Source organism: Lepidothrix coronata, unplaced genomic scaffold (genome assembly GCF_001604755.1).
Source record: "Lepidothrix coronata isolate B3197 unplaced genomic scaffold, Lepidothrix_coronata-1.0 Scaffold70, whole genome shotgun sequence".
NCBI lineage: Eukaryota > Metazoa > Chordata > Aves > Passeriformes > Pipridae > Lepidothrix > Lepidothrix coronata.
Window position 1 is genome coordinate 2,714,077 of NW_016690250.1, and position 22,709 is coordinate 2,736,785.

General features: G+C 33.0%; 1 protein-coding gene across 5 annotated transcripts in view; it reads left to right on the top strand.

The window, feature by feature from the left end:
* Positions 1-22,709, top strand: part of GRIK2 (glutamate ionotropic receptor kainate type subunit 2) — a 365,941-nt gene that overhangs the window by 232,552 nt on the left and 110,680 nt on the right. For all 5 annotated transcript variants that reach the window (XM_017818725.1, XM_017818724.1, XM_017818727.1 and 2 more), the window contains one exon: positions 2,149-2,372. In XM_017818725.1, coding sequence (XP_017674214.1) covers positions 2,149-2,372 — 224 coding nt within the window. The remainder of the gene's footprint in view (positions 1-2,148; positions 2,373-22,709) is intronic.

Sequence of the window (22,709 nt, forward strand, 5' to 3'; positions counted from 1 at the left end):
TCAAGTAATGCTGCTTTCAGAATGAAACAATTACCAGGAGAATTGAGTATTTCAGACATAATATATATTAACAAAGTGGTTACATGTGGCAACATTACATTTTTAAGTCAGTATTTCTAGCAGCTGTTTTTCCTCAGGTAGTAAAGGTTCTGGATTTTCTTTTTGTCAGATGCTTAATTTTTCTTCTTACAGTAATATTCTAGTTCAAGAATATTGAAACTGAATTACTAAAGCTCAGAAGAGAATCTTGAGATGTCAAGTTATGTGCGTAAGTTTTGTATCTGTGGTCTCAAGCTGGGATATCTGATTGTCCTGTTCTGTCATATGAGACATATTATTTCTTGATCAATTATTTTTCTAATTTCATCTGTAACTTGGCTCCATTAGAGATAGCTATAACTTATATTCAGTTGTATATGGTTTTGTTTCCACTGACCAAGGGTTGGATTTCCTATAGTATTTTTGAAAAGAAATGGTTTGTTACTCACTAAGATTCTGTTAAAGATATAAAACCAAAATTCATAACTGCCAGTAGCCTTCCAAAAGATCTGTTTTCTCTGTCTTTGTCCAGCTGCATGTGCTGACAGTTTCTAGTGAATTGGCTTCAGACTCTTAGGATCTGCTATTTGCTTCACATAGTTTGTTATGTTTTGCAAATTTCTACATATTGATCGATGACTTTAATGCAAATTAATTTAAGTTTCTTACTTTACTGGTTTTTTTCTGCACCAGCTCAAATATTATCAATAATACACAGTCTATAAAAAGTCATCCACTGTGGAATAAAGCATTGCTGGTTTGATTAATACCTCTAGGTTCTTAATACCAATGGAAATGAAGTGCATATAATTTTTTTGACCAGTAAACCCTTGCCAACTTAAATGAACAGTGCCAAGAGTGTTTTACATTGTAACTAACTACAGTAGATCTAACTGCATAAATGCTCATAACATCAATAGACCATAGCAGAACTTTGTGTAAGGTAAGACAACAAAAATAAAGGAAACACTGAAATGCTACAACATTGTGTGGGATTTTGAGGATTACACAGTATACACAATATCAACCAAGCAAAAAATGCATAAATGTATGAATTTATATTATTGGGATTAAAATGTCTGTATCTTGGTTTAGAACAGACATTCTGAAAATGGTGTTATTTGCAGCTATGTTACAGAGATACATTACTTGGGCAAGAGTTTTCCATGGTAACCATATAATTTCTGTCATTACATATCTATATTTACATATAGTTTACAAAAAATTCTTAGTTTACCACTTTCCAAGTCTCGTATTGTACAATTTCTCACTCTGAACTTTCTCTTTTCATATGTGCACATGCACACACACATACACACATACACAGGAGTATTTCAAGAGCTGTTGACAGAATAGTAGATGCTATAGGTTTCTTGTCACTATGATTTCCATTAAATTTTGATTAAAAAAATAGTATAGATTATTCACTAATCCATGAATTATTACCATAATAACTAAAATTAAATGGAAATTGACAAAATGCATTCTATTATGTGATTTAGTTTTAAATGTTCCAACTGATTAATAGCTATCTATAAGTTTTGTAGTGATTCCCGTAAACCAGTAAGAACAGTTGTACTTTGCTGGAACTTACTCACCAGCCTTTCAGGTGTAGCACTTTCAATTTTAAAATGCTCTTCATTTTGTAGCAATTCTTTTATGCTAAAATAGGAAGAACTGCCTCCTGGCTTTTTCCCTACACTTGTACAAGCATATTCACATCTGCTCCACAAATATATTGGCTTCTAAAGTGCACAGTGAAGCAGTGACAAGAGAAGACATATGTTGAAATGTACATTTTAAAAAGTTTTAAAATATGTGATAATGTATGTCCATGTTTTCTGCAAGATGCAACAATTTCCTTCCTTTCTACCCCTCTAATAGTGCTTTTAATTTTCTCTAAATACTGCTATGTCAGTTTAGGAAAGAGGAGGTAGAATAAATCTGTTTCCTTACTCACAGAGAAAAGAGAGTTTTAAATTTCAGGCTACCTAGCACAAGAACAAACCTCCTCCATATACAGTTTGTGTTTTGCATAATTTGATTGTCTGCTTCAACCTGTTTCTTCTGACTTATGGCCTGTTTCTCTTTTTGTATTTCTGTTAACAGAAAGCTGACCTTGCAGTTGCACCCTTGGCAATTACCTATGTTCGTGAGAAGGTCATCGACTTTTCCAAGCCCTTTATGACTCTTGGAATAAGTATTTTGTACCGCAAGCCCAATGGTACAAACCCGGGCGTCTTCTCCTTCCTGAATCCTCTCTCCCCTGATATCTGGATGTATATTCTGCTGGCTTACTTGGGTGTCAGTTGTGTGCTCTTTGTCATAGCCAGGTAACATGTCAACTTTTGTGATTTTTTTGGCAATTGTTACCATTTTTTTCTTACTAATAATTGTCAAAAGTCACAAAAATTTTCTTTCATACTCTTATATTTAAACTTCATGATGTACAGAAGAATAATTAATGAGGGTTCTCACTATTAATATTCTCCACTGCCGTAGTAAGTCTCCAGTTTATGTCACTAGGTCCTGAGTATGCTAGCTAGCTTTCTTCTTTTATTAACAAATTTAGAAACACTAGAAAGTTTTCAAAATATCTTTTCCCAATATGTTTGTGTTTAGAAACATAATTGACATGATTTATTTTGTTAGCCCAATTTCTTTTTATGCTATGGTGCTTAATCTCAAACTGAGTACTTAGTTGCCCATGTTAATTCTAGATGTCCAAACTGGGCCTCTACCTCTATACAAAACAGTTTATGTAGATTAATATCTTAGAAGTAGGGTAACAGTAGCTAGTTTTTGGTTTTGGTTTTTTTTTTAATTATATGCTATCCCTGAGATACCTCACAGAATTTAAAGTCTCAGAGTGGAATGTATTTGGAAGCTTAGTTGAGATTTTGAAATTAAGGAGCTGAATACATTAATTATTAAATTATAAATTGATTTTATATAGCATTTTTTTATCTATTTTCTTCAACACAGCCAAGCAGAAAAAAAAATTTTCCGTGTTAATTTATTAAGTCTGAGTCCAGATGCTCGCAGAAGTAGTCTTACATGTAACTTTGGCTTTTGTTGTGACAACAAAATAAAACCAATCAGAATAGTAAATCAGAGATTCCTGGGGTTATAAATTAACCTCTTTTGCAGATTCCTCCTAGTAGTCACTTGTAATTTTTTTTTAATCAAACGCATATAAACTATAATGTCTTTTATTTCTTAATATGGTGGGGTCTTTTTGTTTGAGTTGATAATGCAATTTCACTTCAGTCCTGAGATTCCTGTGGTTTCATTCTGTGGTTCACAGTAGAATCTTCATGTTTTTCTTTTTTATATTGTGCTGTAGTTAGTATCAGGATTCTCCATCTGTCTTTGATACTCTCTGTTTCATTTTAGAGAAGTCATATCATTCCTCTACTAGGGAGAAGCACTATTTTCAGAAACCAGTTTAAAAGTAATTTAGCACCTGTGCATGAAGTACATGAGCTGTTAAAGTAATATAGATAACACTGAAACATAATGTGTAATGAATAACTTTGCTGTGTGCCTTCTTCAAAAGTCTGCTTTAAAGAGCAAGACTTATGATGAAAGTTTCTTGAAAGAACAGTAGATTTTAGTGGACTATATAACCAGAGTACACTCATTTCTGACGTGTTCCTGTGATACAGATACCTCTGAAAGCACAGCTGAGCACAGCTGAGCATAAATCACAACTTATCTTGTGAAATGCCTCATGTAAAATATTTATGTGTATGTCCAAAAGTTTTAACCCTACTGTTATTACCGAAGGACATATTCAGCATGATGCACAGCGCTTTCGACAGACAGCTTCCACTAATGTTAGTAGGAGTTGTATGGCTGAGTTCTTACTTGTGTTTTGAAAATTTGTCTTGACATATTTTTTAGGAAAAATAGATTGTCTTGAAGCCCTTTTTTTTTTTTTTAATTAAGCAATTCAGCCACTTGAGCTCTCTAGCAGAACTGGAAATAATGTTTGTTTTTACACAGAAGTGCTAGATAGTAGACAATACTGCTGAAATTTTTTTTCACTTGTTTCTGTAGACAGCACCATAAATTCCTCATAAAATTGGAAACATTATCTTTATTGTAAAGCAATACAAAATATGTTTTATACTGAGCAGAGACTTGGTTTTTTGTAAAGTTGTATAAGATACCTTTTTTACACCTAAATTTATATTAGCCTTCAGATCTAGAGATTTTCAATAATTCTTAACTTGTACAATCAAATATTGATAACACATTTAGAAATAAAAGATGTAGGATTATGTAAGACAATCTACAGATTTTATTAATAATGCAGAATGACTTAATAGTATGTGATAGCATTTTCCAACACTATCCCTCATATAGGGAAGCAGGTCTAAGTTAAAAATTAAATCTCCTGCTGAATACTAAACAGAGAGAAGAATGTTATTCAAAAGTAAAAGAGTTTTTTGCAAATACAATTCACAAAATGTATCTGCCATGTAAAGAGAGATACTTTGAAGTGTGGTAGTGAAGAGGACTTTGCAGCATAGTGGTATGTATTTTCAGCACACATTATATGTTAGGTATTGCACAGCTGATGTATTTTTCAGTCCTGGTGTTGTGAAACTGTTGGACTGTATGCCACTAAATTAATAGCTTCCACCTAGAATGTCTTATTAAGAAGGTTTCTATTTCATAACAATCCTTTCATAATGAATGTTTAACTACCGGTGTTTCATAATAATTACTATGTATTTCATAAAAGGTGTACCTATGTTTGGAGAAGTACTTAGTATGTCTTTTACAATATGATGTTTTATAATTACAGCTCACCAGAGTATTCAGTATAGAATATTTATTTTTAAGTTTAAACCTCCCATTTTTTTGTCAAGTGTTTTGTGATTTTAATGTTTCACCACGTCTTCTAAACAATGTTGGAGTGTAAGAGGTTGGTACATTGAAAATGGAAAATACCATTGTGCTACCTGGATTTCACTCAGTAATTAGCAGTATGGTCATATTTAGGGAAGGGTGAAGAAATTACTAAAAGGTTTGAGGATCTTTAAGAAGGAATTGTTGAAAAGACTGTCATATATTAGGCAGAAAAGGAGAGAAATGGAATATCAATCTTTATCAGTCTTTTTCTTTATTTGAAAGAGCATTGGATTTTCCTTCTGTTTTGAGAACCAGATATGAAGACCTGGAATCTTTTCATATTCTACAAGACGAAAAGCTAGGAGAGATTTATGTGTTAGCTGGAGAGTTTTTCTATTTAATTTTCCTCTTGTAGTTCCTCCCAAAAAGATGGTTCTACTTATGAAAGTGTAAATTTTGCATTGCGGGTAGGAAGACCCTATATGTGTTGTACACAGTGTTTGCTTTAGTTGTCATTCTTTGTGGGAGTTATAGTAGGCTGTGGTTTCTCCATAGATATAAAAACCTCTTAATCTTGTTTGTTTCAATTGTTGAATCTTAGTAGTTATGGTCGTTAGTCTCTAAAAGTTCCTCTCTTTGTTGTACAGGCTGGTGACTGATAGATAAACCCAGTCTGCATGACACTAAGCCTATTAATTTTCTGTGAACTGAGAAATTCATATAACATTTTTTTCTCTTGTGACAACAGCAATAGATCTGTTTCTGATGCCAGATAGCAGTGTGTTTGGGTGTCTGCTAGCACTGTCTTGTGTCATCTGAAATCTTGTTTTGTTCCAATACCTTCCTGCTACGCCTCTGCCTTTACTTGTTTCTTTGATTTGGAATACCAGTTAAATTCACAGTTTACATGTGATTAGAAGGAAAAATAATCCTGCAGTAAATTTTGCCAACTCCTTTTTGGAGTTCTGTCAAGTACAAAACATTTTCTGATCTGTATAATAAGAAATTTCAAATACTGGAATTTCTTTTTATTTCTGTCGGTATAAACCATAGTTTCATTTCAAAGCAACATGCTGTTTTCTTACAGTGTTGTATATCAACTTCATAGACACATATTGTTCCTTCTTTTTCATTAGTCTGTGTACATGAAACAGACGTTTCCTAATTTTGGTCTCTGCAAAATCTAATGTGTTGGTAACTGAACATTTATCTTAGGCTTTTCTCTGTGAAGAAGCTTAGGAATAGCCTGCTGCTTCAAACTTGAACAGACGCCTGAACATTATCTCTCTCTGGAGTGCGTGCATATTCTTTTACATCTCATTAGTCTTCATTTTTATTTTATATTTCTTGATCAGCTGATTTCTTGAGTTTGTCTGATTGATTTTCAAGCTACTTCTTGAAAACTATCTTGATAGAAAGAAACGAGAGAAAACTACTTTTCCAGTTACTGTGGAGCTCTCATTCCTATATTACTATGTTGATATTTATTCAAGTTGGAAGTTAGCATATTTACCCTTTATTCTTAACAAGCATTCTTCCTATGAGAATTATATCACCTGAGGTCTCCCTAGAGAACTACAGCATATGCTATGAGGTGTTTGCAGGAATAAATTCATCATCCAGTAGGGCAATCCAGATGTCAACTCTGAAATCTGCTTCTTTTATGGTCTTACAGTATTAAAACTGTTTCGCCTCAATTGTAACACAAAGATTTAATTTTGCCTCGGCTGTAAGGCAAGTGGGGATATTGTCAGTCTACTATAAAATGCTGTGTAAATAGACAAGGATAAAAGCATGCCAAAAATATCACACTTTCAAAAATTATTCCATAACAATTATTTCAAAATCCGAACATTTTATTTCTTTTAAACCAAGTTGCAGTTTATGACCCTCGGTTGATTGCTTCCAAAATATTCCATATAATTGTCTTCTTTTCAGATAATTGTTTATGGTTGAAAAGCAAGTCCTTGTTAATGCTTGAGATCATCTTTATCGTAAGCAGAAAGCAACTGTGCCAGCCTCTGGAACACTTGAATTTTTTTGTCAACTGAACTAGGCACATTGCATGACAAGAATTTTTCTCTCTCTTTCGTAGCTTTTTTAGCTTTTTTGTTAACTGATGTATTTGTGTAGCTATACCAAGAAATCCTACTGTTGTGTGAGAATGTTCTAAAAAGATTACTTGCTGAACTAAATATCTTCTCCTTTACATGAGACCTGGGAAATTTTAATTTTAGATTTCCATCATTCAAATGAAGTTTCGATAAATAAGATAATACAAAGACGATAATTCAATTATATCTTATATCTTTTTTCTTTTTTGCACCATGAGCAAATTATTAAGCATGTTTTTCACTTTTCCTTCTAAGTATTATAACAAGGAAATTGTACAGTCATCTTACCTGGACAGCTGTAACTGGAAAATTTGTAGGCAACACTTGTCCATGGTATTTCAAATATGTTCAGGTATTTTTGAGTATCACTTTTCCCAAAATGTGGATGACAGCTTTAAACTGGTTAAGCAGTTTACTGCACTGTATACTATTTACACTAGCAAAAATTTTCATAATCTCTAACAGCATTTAAGTCTAATTTTTTGTGGCTGGCACACAGATCTGATGGTCATCCATCTTTTATTCTATGTAAAAAATGCAAAATATACTGCAATTAAAATTCTTTCTTATGGCCATCATATAAGTTCTGTAGTTATTTTGAGAAGTTTTGATACAGATTACAATCAGTGCTGTATAGTCTGAGTGTTGTAGATGAGGATATGTGGCTAAAAGAAGGACATGCATAGCAAAGAGATAAGCAACAATCTCTCAGTTTGCATTTTGACACTTGGAAAAATGATTACCTTCTCTGATTACCTCCAGAAAAGATTTATCTGGGTTCGATATCAGTTTGTAAGGTCTATGGTTTATAAATAAACAACTCTGTAGGGACTCCTCATCCTAACCCCTCAGGATTTGCTTGAATAAGTTCTGAATGCTTTGAATCTCCTTCAGCTGTTCAAAGAGAGCCAAGACTTTCAAGAGGGCTACAAATCTACATATAAGCCCAACATCTACATAATAACCTCTATTATAATACTATTAGAGATCATAATGAGAAAACTTATCTTTTAATCTTTTTAGCATAAACATCCACTTCAGATTTTAGGGGGAACTCCCCAGTTCACTAAATCCTTTCTATATTGGTGATAGATCCCAGATACTACTTACCATGCATCAAAACTACAAAGAAACTACTGCCAGCAAAACAACTGAAATTACTTAACTGAGGTTGACTGAAAAAATAACCAGATGCCTTTGCAGTCCAACAGAAGATAGAGTACCCCCTTATTGGCTATATCTCCATATGCATGTTGAGGAAAAATGTGTTCACTTGAAGACAATCAATTCTGGATTCCTCCGCCAAGAAATTGATTTTTTTTTTTTGTCTCTGCTGATCTAGCCAAACTGCAGAGGTAAGATGTTGGGGTGGGGGGGTGTGTTCTAGGAAAACAGTAGTTCTGGTGGCTTCTGCCTCAAGGGAAGCATCTTATGATATGCATTTGTTTGTACCACTTTCTTCATCAGCATATTTTATGTTAATTCTTGTTCCTTTATAGATTACCAAAATTGAAATTTTATTTTTTTTAATTAAGAGTATAGCAGTGTCCTTATACTGTGTGAAATTTAAGGTGGCCTAAAAATTCTTTTCATCCTTTCTGTTACCTTTTTCCTCATTATTCTGAAAGCCATCACAAGGTTCTTCAATTCATCACTACTTCTCCAAGAACCTAGGTATTTTGAAGGGCTGAACTGAACTGTAACTCTGCTCATCCTTAAGGAATTTGGTGTCTCTTACTACCAGCAACTCAATCTCTTCATTCTCACTTATTAAGCATGTGATTCCAAAGACAAGAATTAAAATTTAGATAACTATAGATAGATCATTATCTCCAGTTGGCTGGGCAGCTCATTCATTCTGTATCCACTCTGACTTTACTTTTATGGTTTTCTATATGCAAGTGTTACACTGAATATTTCACAGCCCAAGGATGTCAGGATCCTATATATCCTTTTGAATCTCAACAGTACCTTGCATCTTAGGATCCCAAGGTTCTTCACTAAAGCTCTTGGAGAGGATTCAGCTGCATAAACCATCTTTAATAGTAAAATTTCCTAAGTTTTTATCAGTGAACGACTTCTGGAATGACTTTACTCACTGAACTTCTGTTATTTTGATTTTTTTACTGACTAGAATTGTTCTCTTTAATTCATTCTGTTTCACAGAGTTCATTGGTAGATATATACCTGAATGCCATTCACTGTTTATCTAAATCATGATTTCTAACTGCCTATGGCAGTTGCATTTGCATTCCCTTCATCTTTAGAACAAGCTGAGTGATGCTGGAAGAGATGTTACATGTATTTTGATTTCTTTTACACACTCATGTTTGAATTTACATGACCAGCTTTCTGTGACATTTTTTTGCACACTATATGACCAAGTTAAAAAATTTTAAATGTACATACTATGAAATTAGCTTTTGAAAGTATCTCTGCAGTCAAAACAATGACATTTCTCATTAGAAATTTGCTATTGTCTTTATCTAATTGGTTTTAACTAAAAGCAAAGTAGATCTCATCTACCTAATTTTGTGTTTTTAAATGTCTTGGATAAAAAAATTCTCTAAATGAGTTAATATCTGACAACTGTTTTGTCAAGAGTTCTATAACACCACACAAAATAGTGTTTCATATCTGCCATGGACAGTGATTTGTTAATTTCTATGTACTGTGTTAACATCCATTAGCAAGCAGTCCTTGCTCCTAAAAAAATGGCCTGAGGAAAAATTTTATTTAGTTTTGAAAGATTCTTTACACTATGATAACATATGCAGAGGTTCATTCTTATTTTTAACAGCCCTTGCTAATCACCAGCACAAATAGTACATGAGAAGAATATTGAATTGCTTTTATGAAGTAGATGACTTGAAAAGTTGAATCTCCAGAAAAAGTACCAAACATTCTTTTTTGATATTGAATCATTTAATTCTGTTCTGTCAAAAAAGTTTCTTCCTCTATATGTGGCAAGAAAAGAAAACACAAGTCTAGCCTTGGCACTTTGTACATTTATTTAGCAAGTGATAGTATGGAATAATATTAAATGTGCCTAAAGAGAAGGGTTCCTCTACATATAAAGCTGAATGTTTCAAAGCTAAAATGATGCTTTAGAGAAAGATCAGTGCCTCTTATGTTTTTGGAGTTTGGGGACAGAAGGTTTATTTACTTTAATTTAAGTTTGGTTTACTTCATGTGTTTTACTCTGACACGCATTGTATTAGTAGGGAGAAGGAAACTGTAACTCTCACCATAATGCAGTTTTCTCACGAGATATGCAAACCATGAAGTCCTCCAACCCAAAGAACAAAACACAAGGATCTAGTGGAATGGGAATACAATCAAAAATCCAAGAAGGTACCACAGCATTATCAAAAGATTTTGTTAATTATTGGATACAATTTGAAAATGTGCAAGTTAGCTGATGACTCCTTTTCCATTAGCATCAGTGACTGAATTTACAGAGTGCCTAGTATATTAAAACATGAGTTCAAATGGCAGCTGAATTGCTGAAGGTTTTTTTTCTTTTTTGTTTTGTTTTGTTTGTGCTTTTTTTCTCCCCAAAGTCAAAATGGAAAAGCTGCTGTCGGAACCTTTTTATTTATTTGAGTCATTTCACACATACATCCTGCTTGGAATACTTGACTTAACAGTGAAAGATTTCCTTGAGAAAAAAAGTAGGGATTATAGGGATAGGGTGCAAAATTGAATGTTAGCAGTCATGATGACTATTTACCCTTCTTCTGGAGGCCCAGAAACATAAAATAATATTGAACAAAAATGACTGTAAGGACTGAAAGGCAGTTTTTATGCTAAATGAGCAAAATATATAAAAATTATCACTATTTATTTGCTAGATATGTGGACCCATATGTGATGAATTCCTTCATATCATCTAAATTAAGAAGGAGACATAAACCTTTGGAAGCAAAGCCAATATATGATATGATGGCTATTAACTTTGTAGAAAATTCTAACAACAGATGTTCAGTGAAATGAAATAGCAGTTTCTGTAGAATAGTATTTGAGAGTTCTCCATTGAATTCTTGTTTCACAATTTCTTGAAGGATAAGAAAACTTGGGTAACAAAAGTATTTTATGAATTTTACTCTTTTATTCTCTAAAATAGACCTTGTGCTGTATGTCATGTTAATAATGCGGACAAAATTCTAGGCTACTTTTAGATATTTATAACTAAATAGTAAATGTCCAATTTCTTGGAGTGGTGTAATGTGTCTGTTAGAATATAGGGTGGGTTTTTCTGTTTTTGTTTGTTTTGGGTTTTTAAAATACACATGAGCTTCTGACTTTGGAATTGGAAATAACTGAATTTTTGCAAATTTAGCTAAAACTGAATTTTCTAAATTTCTCTCTCTCTCTATCATTATTATCCATTATATTCTGAAAAAAAAAGTAAATAGACATGTAAGTAGAACTTAATTAAAGGAAAAATGAAACAGAAAAACAAAACTCTAAAACCAAATAAACCTTACCTCTTTGAAAGATAGAGAATTTTTTCCTTGAAGGAAAAGACTATTAGACCTGGGTCATGGTTAAACATTATACTTTAAACCAGAGGCATATAAGAACCAAGGAAATAAAGTGGGAATATTTCTTAACTTTAAGTGTTGTTCACTATCTGGAGAAAAATAAGATTGTTCCCTACAAGTTTCTGTAGTCAGACATATGAGAATTATATCTCCTGCTTATCTTTCTGATTTAGCTCTTTCCAGAAGTTTACCTGGCTTACGCAAGCCTTCAGTCTGTAACTCACTAGAGAGTATGTCATTTAAGCAATGACAAGACTTGATCAGAAATCATCCTGAAAAAATAAGTATGGTAACTGGTTTTGATGGTGAAACAAAATCAGTAGTGTGTCCTTCAAGCATTTATGTTTTATGTATGGAAATCACTCTGTGTAAACTCTGATGATAGTGGAATTGCTTTAGTATAAAGCTCATCATGCACTTTCAGACTTAGGAATAAAGTGAGTGCATTTTTGTTGTTTGGTTTTGGTTTTTGGTTGGTTGGTTTTATTTGTTTGTTTTTTCTGTTTGCTTGTTTTGTTTTAAATTTATTATAGTATTATCAGAAGGTTGATCTTTAGCAACACAGGTATCATTCTTACAGGAAAATTATTTGACAATATTGAAAATTTTGAGCATCATAGTTAAAAATACCACATCAGCTAAGGGATATAGATGATTTAAAATAACTGTTTAAAATATCAAAATGTTTGTCATTAGTTATTCTTCCAGCACATCAGAGAGGAGTTTAAATTGAAGTATTTTTTATTAAATAAAAATTTTGGCACATTGCTCTCATTATACTGTTTGTTTTGTGTGGCCATTAGATGTGTGGCACCTGCACTTGCCAATTAGGAGTTTCCTAAAGACTTTACAACAGGTAGCTTCTAGTTGTGAGAAAGAACCATGAGGATAACATTACTTCAGCTTGATGATATCATTCATATAATTTCACCAGACTAAAGATAGCAAAACACCCAAATCTCAATTGCCTCTTTACTGCACAGAAAAATTTTATGGGGTAAAGAGTGAAGTGGTAGATAGCAGAAGGGGCTTATACAGTTTCTTTCCATTCTCCCAGATACGTAAAGTTCTTGTCCTTTCCTATGAGAAATGGCTTTAGCTTTACAGAGAATAGGATACTTATTTTCTTTTAACTTATTTGGTTAGTAGAAGTAAAGGTACAGTGTTTCTGTACCAAGCACCATCAAAAGGGATATAAAGCAGTTTTCTGCTAACAGTGACGTATTACAGCAATTAATTAATGTTCTGGAGCAATTTTCTTGGTAGATATTTTGGAGCAAAAAACAGAAAGGTTTATAGCGTAATGCAGGTTCAGATAAGTTCCTTTGAAAGAATTCCACTGCTTAGAAAAGTCTTTGGTTTTGTGGCTGACACAATGTAACCAATGAGCCCTATCCAGAAGAAAAATGGAAGCAGGCAGCAGAATTTTATGCATTGTACTGCTTTGCTGTGGTCACAGAGCATGGCAAAGTTGCTGTCTAGTTGCACAAATATCTGAAAAAGGCTTCTAATTAGTCATATTTATCCTCCACACACTTCTCTCTCTTACTTTGTTTCTCTTGCTCTCCTTTTCTTCTAAATGGACATGTTAGAGTAGAGTGAGTAGTTAATCATGTCAAAATCCTGGTCAGTGTGCCCTTCATTTACTGTAATGAAAGGAATTTTCACCTTGCTTCAAATGTAACTGTAATTAGATAAAGTTACTTGGAAAATGGATAACAGGCGCTTTTCATATCTTTCTCTTCAGCTGCTGCTAGAAGCCCATTTCTGCCTCCAGCTTACATGTCGGCAGGGATTTTTAATGTTCATAACACCTTCCTCATCATCCTGCTTTTTATACTGTATAGTTATTTATGCCCGCACAAAAACAAATTTCAGCATGAATGAGAGTCATAGTGTTGTGCCTGTACGCACAAATCTAAGTGACTCCACAGGTGAAGCAGTGAAGATTTCTGGGTGGTCTGGAAAGCTTAATTGGGCTTTCTTGTAATACAGGACAGCTTTCAGAGCATCACCAAGTAGGGTCTTCTCTTGTTGTGACTTAGCAAATACCAAATGCTTGCTTTAAAGAATTAACAGTTCAGAATGAGCAGTTAAATTATTTAAACAGTTAAATAGGAAGAAAATTCCTATGAGGTGTGAAGAAAATGAAGTGAAAAATGAGTAAATTTCTTAAGAAGTTAGGTTCAGCAGTCATAGTTCATCAGCTACCTAGGCAGGAGCACATTTCAGTTTGTGGTCTAGATTACAGAGCAAGTGAACTTCAAGGAGGATTTTGAAAGAGAGGTATTAATTTTGGCCTCAAGGCTATTTTCACATGAAGTCTGGATAAGATTCGATTGACAGCGGTGGAATAACTACACAGTTTGTCCTATGGCAGTGACATTAAAATCACTTCCAAGTTTGTCTTTCTATTGGGGAAGAGCAGTGAATGAGGAAAAAAAAAAAAGAAAATAATCATGGTTGCGTTTCAGATTAGTCTGTGTGGAAAGGAATGTGGTTGTAAATATTGAAACCTGATGGAAAGCTGTGCAGTTACATGGGATAGCAGCCCACAGTAAATGCCTTTACAGAAGCGTACAAGTTGCCTGTAGGTCCTTTATCTCTGAGACATTGGTGTTGTAGCAGCTGAGCCTCTCTGGTGTTCTTTAACTCACAAATATTTGTTTTGGCAGTCTGGTCAGGGGGAAGATAATAGACTAGATTCAGGTAGGCCATGTGTTGCCAGAAGCAATATGTTTGAGTCAAGTGATGGGGTTAAATACAGAATGAAGTCAAGTCAGTGGTCCTTGGTAAAAAAAAAAAGTTAGTGTAACTGTCCTTTCTAGAGGGAGAGAGAGAAAGAAAAAGGGCTATTCACAGTCTATTTCTGTAAAAAAGAGTGTTACTGCACATGTCCGGAAACAGTTTCAATCTAGTCACTATGTTGTTGACATACTACTTCTAGAATCACGGTTTCTTTGAAACATAATGTGGAAAAAATCTTGTGCTGAGGCAAGAGCTGATAAGCCTATTACCCTAACAGAGTATTATCAAATTGGAGAGCTGGAGGGGTAAATTCCAGCTCATCGATAGAGCCATGAAAGAGGCACCTTGGTGGTGAGCATGTGAGGATGGGAGTTCCTGACTATCAGTGCTGTCAACAAAAGAAGCACAACTATCTCATCAGTATCAAGCTGAATATATTATAGGTAGTCCATATCCAGGCCTCAGGGTTTTATTTGGAGGTGAGAGAAAGGTTTAGAGATTACAAAAAAACCCCAAACAACAACCAACCAAAAAAAGCCCCAAAACAACTTCAAGTATTTATCCACAATTGGGATGTGGAGCTTGAATTCAGAAGAGTCCCTGAAGTAAACCCTTGTAGTTCAGTTGCAAGTACTTGCAAATTTAAAGAGTGTCATGTGTTCGAATTCCTTTTACCATGGTCTTTCCAGAAGAAAGCCTGTGTGTTCCATTACCAGTAACTGAAATATTTGTACAATTGTTGGTACAGTTGAAAATTGTTATGATATAATCAGAAGGGATGAAACATTTTGTAATCAACTGTCAAATAAGACAATACATGATTGTCCTGTCATGTTCCTATAGCAGTCAATGGGAAAGCTCATACTGATTCTGATGGTGGCATAGTTGACCTGAAGGCAAGGGCTGGGGTCCAGGGCTTGCTTTCTAGCCCAAAGCACCAGAAAGTTTCATATGATTAAATGTGCTGTCATCCCAGTTATCCCAAACACAATGCTTACCAGAATTTCTCTTTGAACCATATCTGGGCATTATCTGAGCTCAACATGGGCCAAAACTTTGAAGAGGAATGCGCTAACAAATAAAATATATGGACAATTGCATGGCATTGCTGAAGTCTCAGTCCTTCTCAGTTCATAGAATGATATTTATTTCTTTTTATTTTAATGTTTTGATGAGATTTTATTCTAATACTTTAAATACAGAATTATCAATATATATTTGTATTGATAGTAAACAATGTAGAGATAAAGGATTTTGCTTCTTTTTTTTTTGGAAAAAAAACAACACACAGAAAAAAAGGCACCAAACCCCCCTAAAACAAACCACAAAACAACAATTCTCCAGGTTTTAATTTGTAATGACAAAACTTTTTATTTTTAGTCTGAGTGACATAGATATGCAAAAAAATACTCACTATAAATAAATACTCTGCATAATCCCATATTACATAATTAAAGTTGGTAATTTACTGGTTTTATTTAAAGTTGTTTTATTTTGGCAATTTTTAAGCACATAAGGAAACATAATGCAGCTCTTGAAAATGTTTTAATGGCTTATTCTGTATGTAAAAATCAGGTCCGATGTGCCTATATTAACAGATATCTTATTATGTAGTGATCCCAGTGTAATAATTTGTCTATTCCTGACATTCTGATGAGTGACATTTAATGTATGTATTACTCTAAACTAGATAACTCCTTTGCTGTGATGCTCAATGTCTGCTGTCAAGAAGCCTGTTGCAATATTGAATGCAAAGGCCAGATTTGTTGCACAACCTTAGAATGAGCTCACACCAACTTTTTTTAAGGAGTCCATATATTTTTACATTGCAAAATACGATTTCACACTTCATTATGTACCTGTAGGAAGTCCTATGAAGTACTCTACTTCTTCCCTCAAACTTGTGATGAACTCTTGAATGAGTTGAGGAAATCAATAGATGCTTTACTTTTTAAAGAGAGAGCATTTGAATTTCTCAAGTACCCTTCTTTCTTATATTGTGTTTTGTTCTCTTAAAGATAAATAATTATTAACTTATTACTTTATGTTACTATTATAGGATGAAGTATCACTGTTGTATATTACTAATTTACAATCTCATATATAGATACAGAATAACCATTGTAAAAATTTTGTTTGTACTAAGATGGCAAGATCTTCAAATTAGTAGCGCATATGAGTCTCTTATTATTGCAAACATGACAGTCATCAGCAATAAAGAGTATGAGCAACTTTGCAAGGCCCAGTAGGGTATTACACAGTGATGTACTAAACTATGCCAAACACTTGCTGACCACTTTTCCTATAAAACATATTTGGAGATAAGGAAAAATATAGATCATGAGGTTTAAGAATTAAAAGTAGTCTTATAGAGACAGTGGTTAGTAGGTGTGTTTATTAAAAAATAATTAAATGAAAAATCAATGAAATGCTTGTGCACCTCCTATCTTCTACAGAGGATGTTGAGATTCCTTGAGATAGAAAGACTGGCTAAATGTAGTTTTTGAAGATGTGCTAGCTTGATAAGTATTTGTGTAAAGAGTTTCTGAGAACACGGCCCATCCTTTCAGTTTAGGAACATTACAAAATATGGTGAAGTACGTGACAGTAATAAAACAAAGATTAACATTTCCCAGACAAAATTAAGTGAATCATATTAATCAATACAGTTTACATATTTCTGTTATTTCTTGAGTAACATATATAATTTTTTTCTGGAAGCATGAAAGTTGGTGTGTTTTTTCTTTTTCATGTAGTAGATCATAGGCTAAATATCAACATGTGTTATTTCAAAATGTTGAGCTAAGATACTGCTAACATTTTACTAATGCACACTGAGCATATTCTTTGACTATTCTTAAATCAACAGGGACAGATTTGCTGATTTTCTTCGACAATAACTTCTACATTCTAGATCAGGAGTTGGGTTTCTATGATTTACCAAAACCTTGAAGATGTGTTTTGGGGAATATAAAGGGAAATCCATGCTAAAACTACTCTTCAGTAGATTTGACAGTCTAGCTTTGGGAGCAGATCAGTGAACATAGTGGGAAGGAGCCAGGTTATTTTACATAGTAAGCTTAGGAAAATTGTATTGTTTTTAATATTACTTTAGGGTTGCTTAATGAGTCATTTTTAATTCAGGAATAATCTGAAGGCAATGGAGATAATAGATACTTCTCTGGACAGATATAAACAATGTATTACTTAATTTTTAAACATATATAAAAGCATCTAGAAATTGGGAAATAATAGATGCATTTTGTTTTTTGGAAATAAGAGTAATGTTTCATGGTTTCAGGATGTCAGAGCATTTGCTAGTTATTCACAGACACAGCATTTTTTAAAGATAATACTCTTCATAATACACAGTAGCATTATTTTTTTGTTGCCATATGACAGAAAGATAGCAACTTTAGTTCAAATACGTGCAGTTTTACTAGAATTAAAAATACAACTGTTCCTCAGTCTGGGCTAAAATGAATGCAAATTATGCTATATAAAATAAATTTTTTTTAAAACAGTAAAAGTTTTTAATTAGAGTATAGAAAGATAAAGGAGAAATGATGGAATTACAGGGAAGAGAGAATTATGTGGAGAAGATAAATTATATTTTATTATTTACCCTTTTTCAGAATGGAGAAAAAGAAGGAATATTAAATCAAATTGAAAATAGCATATTTAAAACAGAAAAGAGAATTTAATTAGTTTTATTTTTGTAAATTGTTAATTAACCTCTGGAACTTTTCTCAGGCTAAAATAAAAAAATGAGTCCTTTGCAATAAAGCTACAGTGATTAGATATACAAGTGCATCTGAGGTAACGCTTTATGTGTAAAGCAAAGGGTAGAGAGTTATAAAGAATCTTTCCCGGTAGTGCGTAGGCAATTTTCAGGGTTTTTTCCATCTTCACATGAAATGCTAGTACTAATGTTAGTCAGAATCAGAATATGTTTTTGCAGAAACTTTCATTATCTCTTTTCCCTAGTTCAGAGAGCAGTAGTGTTGAGGAAAAAAATTGATCAGTGTGGAAGGAAAATAGCAGGCATTGTGATTTTCTCAGGTTAATATTTAGTATAACATTCCTACTGATTATGACAAGTTTAGTAAAACAGTAAATCTACCTCATAGATGGTACTGTGTAATGTCACTTTATTTCATGTTCTGTGCATTTCATTAACCTGTTTACACTGTCTGTTGTGTAAATTCTTTGTGCATCAGATAAATCCATAGTTCAATTCATAGAAATTTTATCCCAGACTCTAGGTCTATTACAACATCACCAAAGATCATGGAAAATATTTCCGTCAACTCCTCTAGACATTAGTTAAGGTCCATTTGAACATGTACACCAGCAAACAACATGGAATGCAGTTAAGTAGAAAAAAAGTGATATTTCAATGAGGTGAACACATATAGGATATAATGTTCTCCTGAGTTTATTGAGTTAGTATTTGAAGCAATGGTGAAAAATATGGCCTTCAGTTTGGGCCTCTATGAATGTTACCGGCATCATGACCATTATGAAACAAAAGCTGCAACTGTCATCTAAGTTGGTTCAGAATATGCACCTGAATATTTATTTTACTGTAGTAAGTGACAATTAGGTAAGTTTTTCCCTACTTCCCTGTTAATAATTCCTGATTTACAAATTTGTGTAGTAGTTCAATTAGGTTAAATGGCATGTGTTGAGACTGAAAGTTGTCATTGATTAAAATAGTTTATAAATCATGACAGACAGAGTGGTAAACAGGTAGGCTTTCATTCTTGCAAAAAAGAAATGTCAAGAATCATAAAAATATTAGTTAATGAATTTGTCAGTTGAATACAACAATGTGGAAAGAAAAAAGTAAAAGACAAAATTTGATTCTTAATGAGGTACAGGTAATTTTCAATTTAGGTAATGGTTGTTGGGTTTTTTTTTCCAGACATGTCTAATAACTGCTGATGTTTAAGCAGTTTTATCTGTAATAATAAATGTCATCTTTTGTATTTAAAGTAAAAGGATCAGAAAAAATTTGTACATGGGTATCTTTAAAAGTGTCTCTACCTGTTTACTGTGCTGTCATTATTAAAAGCCTCACAAACATTTTACTTTTATTTATTGTATGTAACTTTGACATCCAGTTTTAAAAAGATATAAAAATGCACATAAAATAATTGGTGCATATAACTAATCGTAAAATGTAATGTGATGGTATATACTTTATATGATAATTAGTATTTTTATTTAAATTAAGTATATATTTATCCATATATTATATTTGACTATGTAGATTCAGTAAAAGTTAGTGCCTATATATTTAAAATATTGCTAGGGGCAATCCAGATAGGAATTTGTTATGTCTCACACAGTTTTACAATATACTAAATCATGGCATAAAAGCAAATATGTTTAGTTAAATTGTTAGTAGCATCATTTTCATTGATTGAGAATACTTCATAATATCAAAATACGGCTTAGTTGTTTGATGCTTGCAATAATACTGCTTGCATTTTCACCCAATTGACACAAGATTATTGGAATACTTAGCTCTTTGAATTATTTTTTTAATAAATTTGTTAATTTGATTAAAAATCAACCTTATTTTTTTCAGGTCAAAAAAATCAGTACAATAGTTTAACTACTGATTTTTGGTTTTGTTTTAAAGAACAGCAAGAAAAGAGGGTTTGTGGTCAGGTGAAAATATTTTTGCTGAATTGCCTAATATGTTACAACTGTTTCATCTACAGAAAACACTACCATTATTGTGCATGAAGTTTATTCTCATTTATTCTCAAATTTAAAGCCACTCTGCCATCAAGGATGTATGTATAAGAAATTGCTTTATAACAAGGAAAAAAAAAATTCAGTCATAATATAAAGCAATTTAAACTTGGATGGATCAATTACACTGTTATATCCAAATGAGCTACAGCAAGTTGTGGGTCCATTCTGTCAGTCCTTAATCAAAGAAGCATGGATAAAGTACCAGAAGTTTTTCCTTAATTCTTTTATTCTCTGTTTATTGTTTAATGAAATTTTGAGGGTTTTTTTGTTTGTTTGTTTGGGGGTTTTTGTTGGTTTTGGTTTTGGTTTTTTTTGTTTTTGTTTAAAGATAAACTAAAATGAATTACATGTGTATTTCTACATGGGAATATAACTTGAAGGCTGAATTATTGCAGTTGAATATGGCTGAAAGCACAGTATGTTGGAAGTACACTGTATAATTTATGTATTCAGGAAGGTGTGCTCTTAAGTAATGTATCTGAATCAAAACAGCAACTATTTGATTTTTGGTCTTTTTCTTTAAAATTCAGAAGCAGGGATATTTTGCATATGAAAATGAATAAGTTAGAAATAAAATCAGTCTCTTTAGCCTTTATCCTTTCATTACTGTCTGTCTTAATTTTTTTGTGGCTAAAACTAAAGATCAAGTTGAATCTTTTGAGAAGTATTTGTGGCGATATAGTGCTCATTTTTTTTATAATTCTGAACGCTGCCACTTTGTTTGTAGTGAAAAGAAAATGTTTTGTTTGAAGCTTTACAGCATAGAGTCGAGTGAAAATTATTTTTAAGCAAGTATTCGAAAGCATATACTTCTCTAGTTGCCAGATTCCTCATTTGTTTCTAAAATATGGAAAGCTAGTTCAGTTTCATGTTTCATGTTTCATTTCAGACAATAATTGCACAGACAGATTGAAAAGGAAAAGGCAGTGTTTTTTTGAACTGCTTCATTTTACTGGTGTTTTCAGATATAGATAACAGAAAAGAGAAATCTTGCATTGCCTGAGACTGAGGAATTTTATAGCTGGATAAGTGTTTAGATATAACTAAGCAGGATTCCTAAGAGCACGGACCTGAAGTGATTTGGTTTTTCAATTTTCTCAAGAGGTCTAGGAATCATGCATTACTGATATTGATTGTTGCTTAAACTAATAATTAATTATGTCCTATTTCACTTTCTTTCTGCTTCTCAAAACTGGAAAGAATCATTGCCATTTGTAGTATTTTGGGATTAGATCACCCCAGTCGAATAAACATATCTGAACCAGAACAAACTACCTAATGTGCTCTCCTCTTAAGTATGAGTGGCTACACGAACTGCACAGTAATTTTCTTTTATTTTTTGCATTGTGAAAAAAACTACTAGACATTGTGAGCACAACTACTAGTAAAATGAAGAGAATATGAGTTTGGCATGATAACGACATAATTGCTAATGATTTTTACAACTTCTCCGGTTGAATTAAATTGAAAAAAACACTGCCAACAATTCTCATAGCATAAACCCAGAGCATTCAGAATGGATATGTGTGCAATCCTCGCTGCTTCCAAGTTTGTAGTAATTTTAATTGAAATTCTTACTTGCATATAATTGAGCCACCCAGAGAGAACCTACAGCAATAATTACTATGCTCCAGTGCATTCCTGCTGGTGTTTCCTTTTTCTTACAACTGAGTTGATATTTGTTCTGCAGTCTGTTGGTGTCTGCAGTAACAATTGTAACAAAGTCCATCCAGCAAGAACATTCTTCCTGGACGTTAGGATGTGTCAATAGCAAAAATTTCTCATAAAGGAAACTACAGTGTCCAGACACTGCAATGAGTCTGCTCTGAAAACCAACAAACCCCACCCCACCCCCTCTTATTCTTCACAGAAAGAAAGTATTCCTATGCTACATTTTCTTCTTTTTTTCCTTTTTTTTTTATGGGACACTTAACGATGCAAGTAATATTCTATTGGCTTTGGATTTTTATATTAGGTTTTCTTGTCAATTATTTTGTATATTTTGTGTGTAACTATATTGCATATGGATAAGTGTGATAGTAGTTTTTAAATGTACTTACATACTAAAGGGGACCATATATAATATTTAAATAATTATCTATTCATGTGAAATATGCAATCATTAAAAGTACAACTTTTCCTTAGGAGAATGGGTGAATTTAACATGGCTGTCATGCCAAGGGGCTTAAAACCGAGCCCTAGATTTTATTAGAAATCTTCATTGAAGGAGATATCACAGTTTTCCGCTTACACAGCTCTCATTTGCTTTTCATCAGCTAGTGCTGATGATTTTGAATGCCTCATCTTTCTATAATCCTGTGATAATTGCATCCATTTAGTCTACCATGTAAGGCATCCATGCATTTTAATCTTTTGTTTACAGATACCTAGCGCTTTTTATGCTTTGCTGTTGAATGCTAATGCAGAGCTCGGGTTTTAGGCTATTCAGGATAAAATAAGCAGTTAACTAAGAGCTTTGAAAATGATAGCCTCACTAAACTATTTAATAAATAGGTCAAGTGTCATTTTTACACGTTATTCTGAGATATTTCTTCCAACTGGTTAATTTCTCAAGTGAGGTGTTTATGAATATTCATTTATTAAAGTAATAGAATATGAGTTTGCGTGT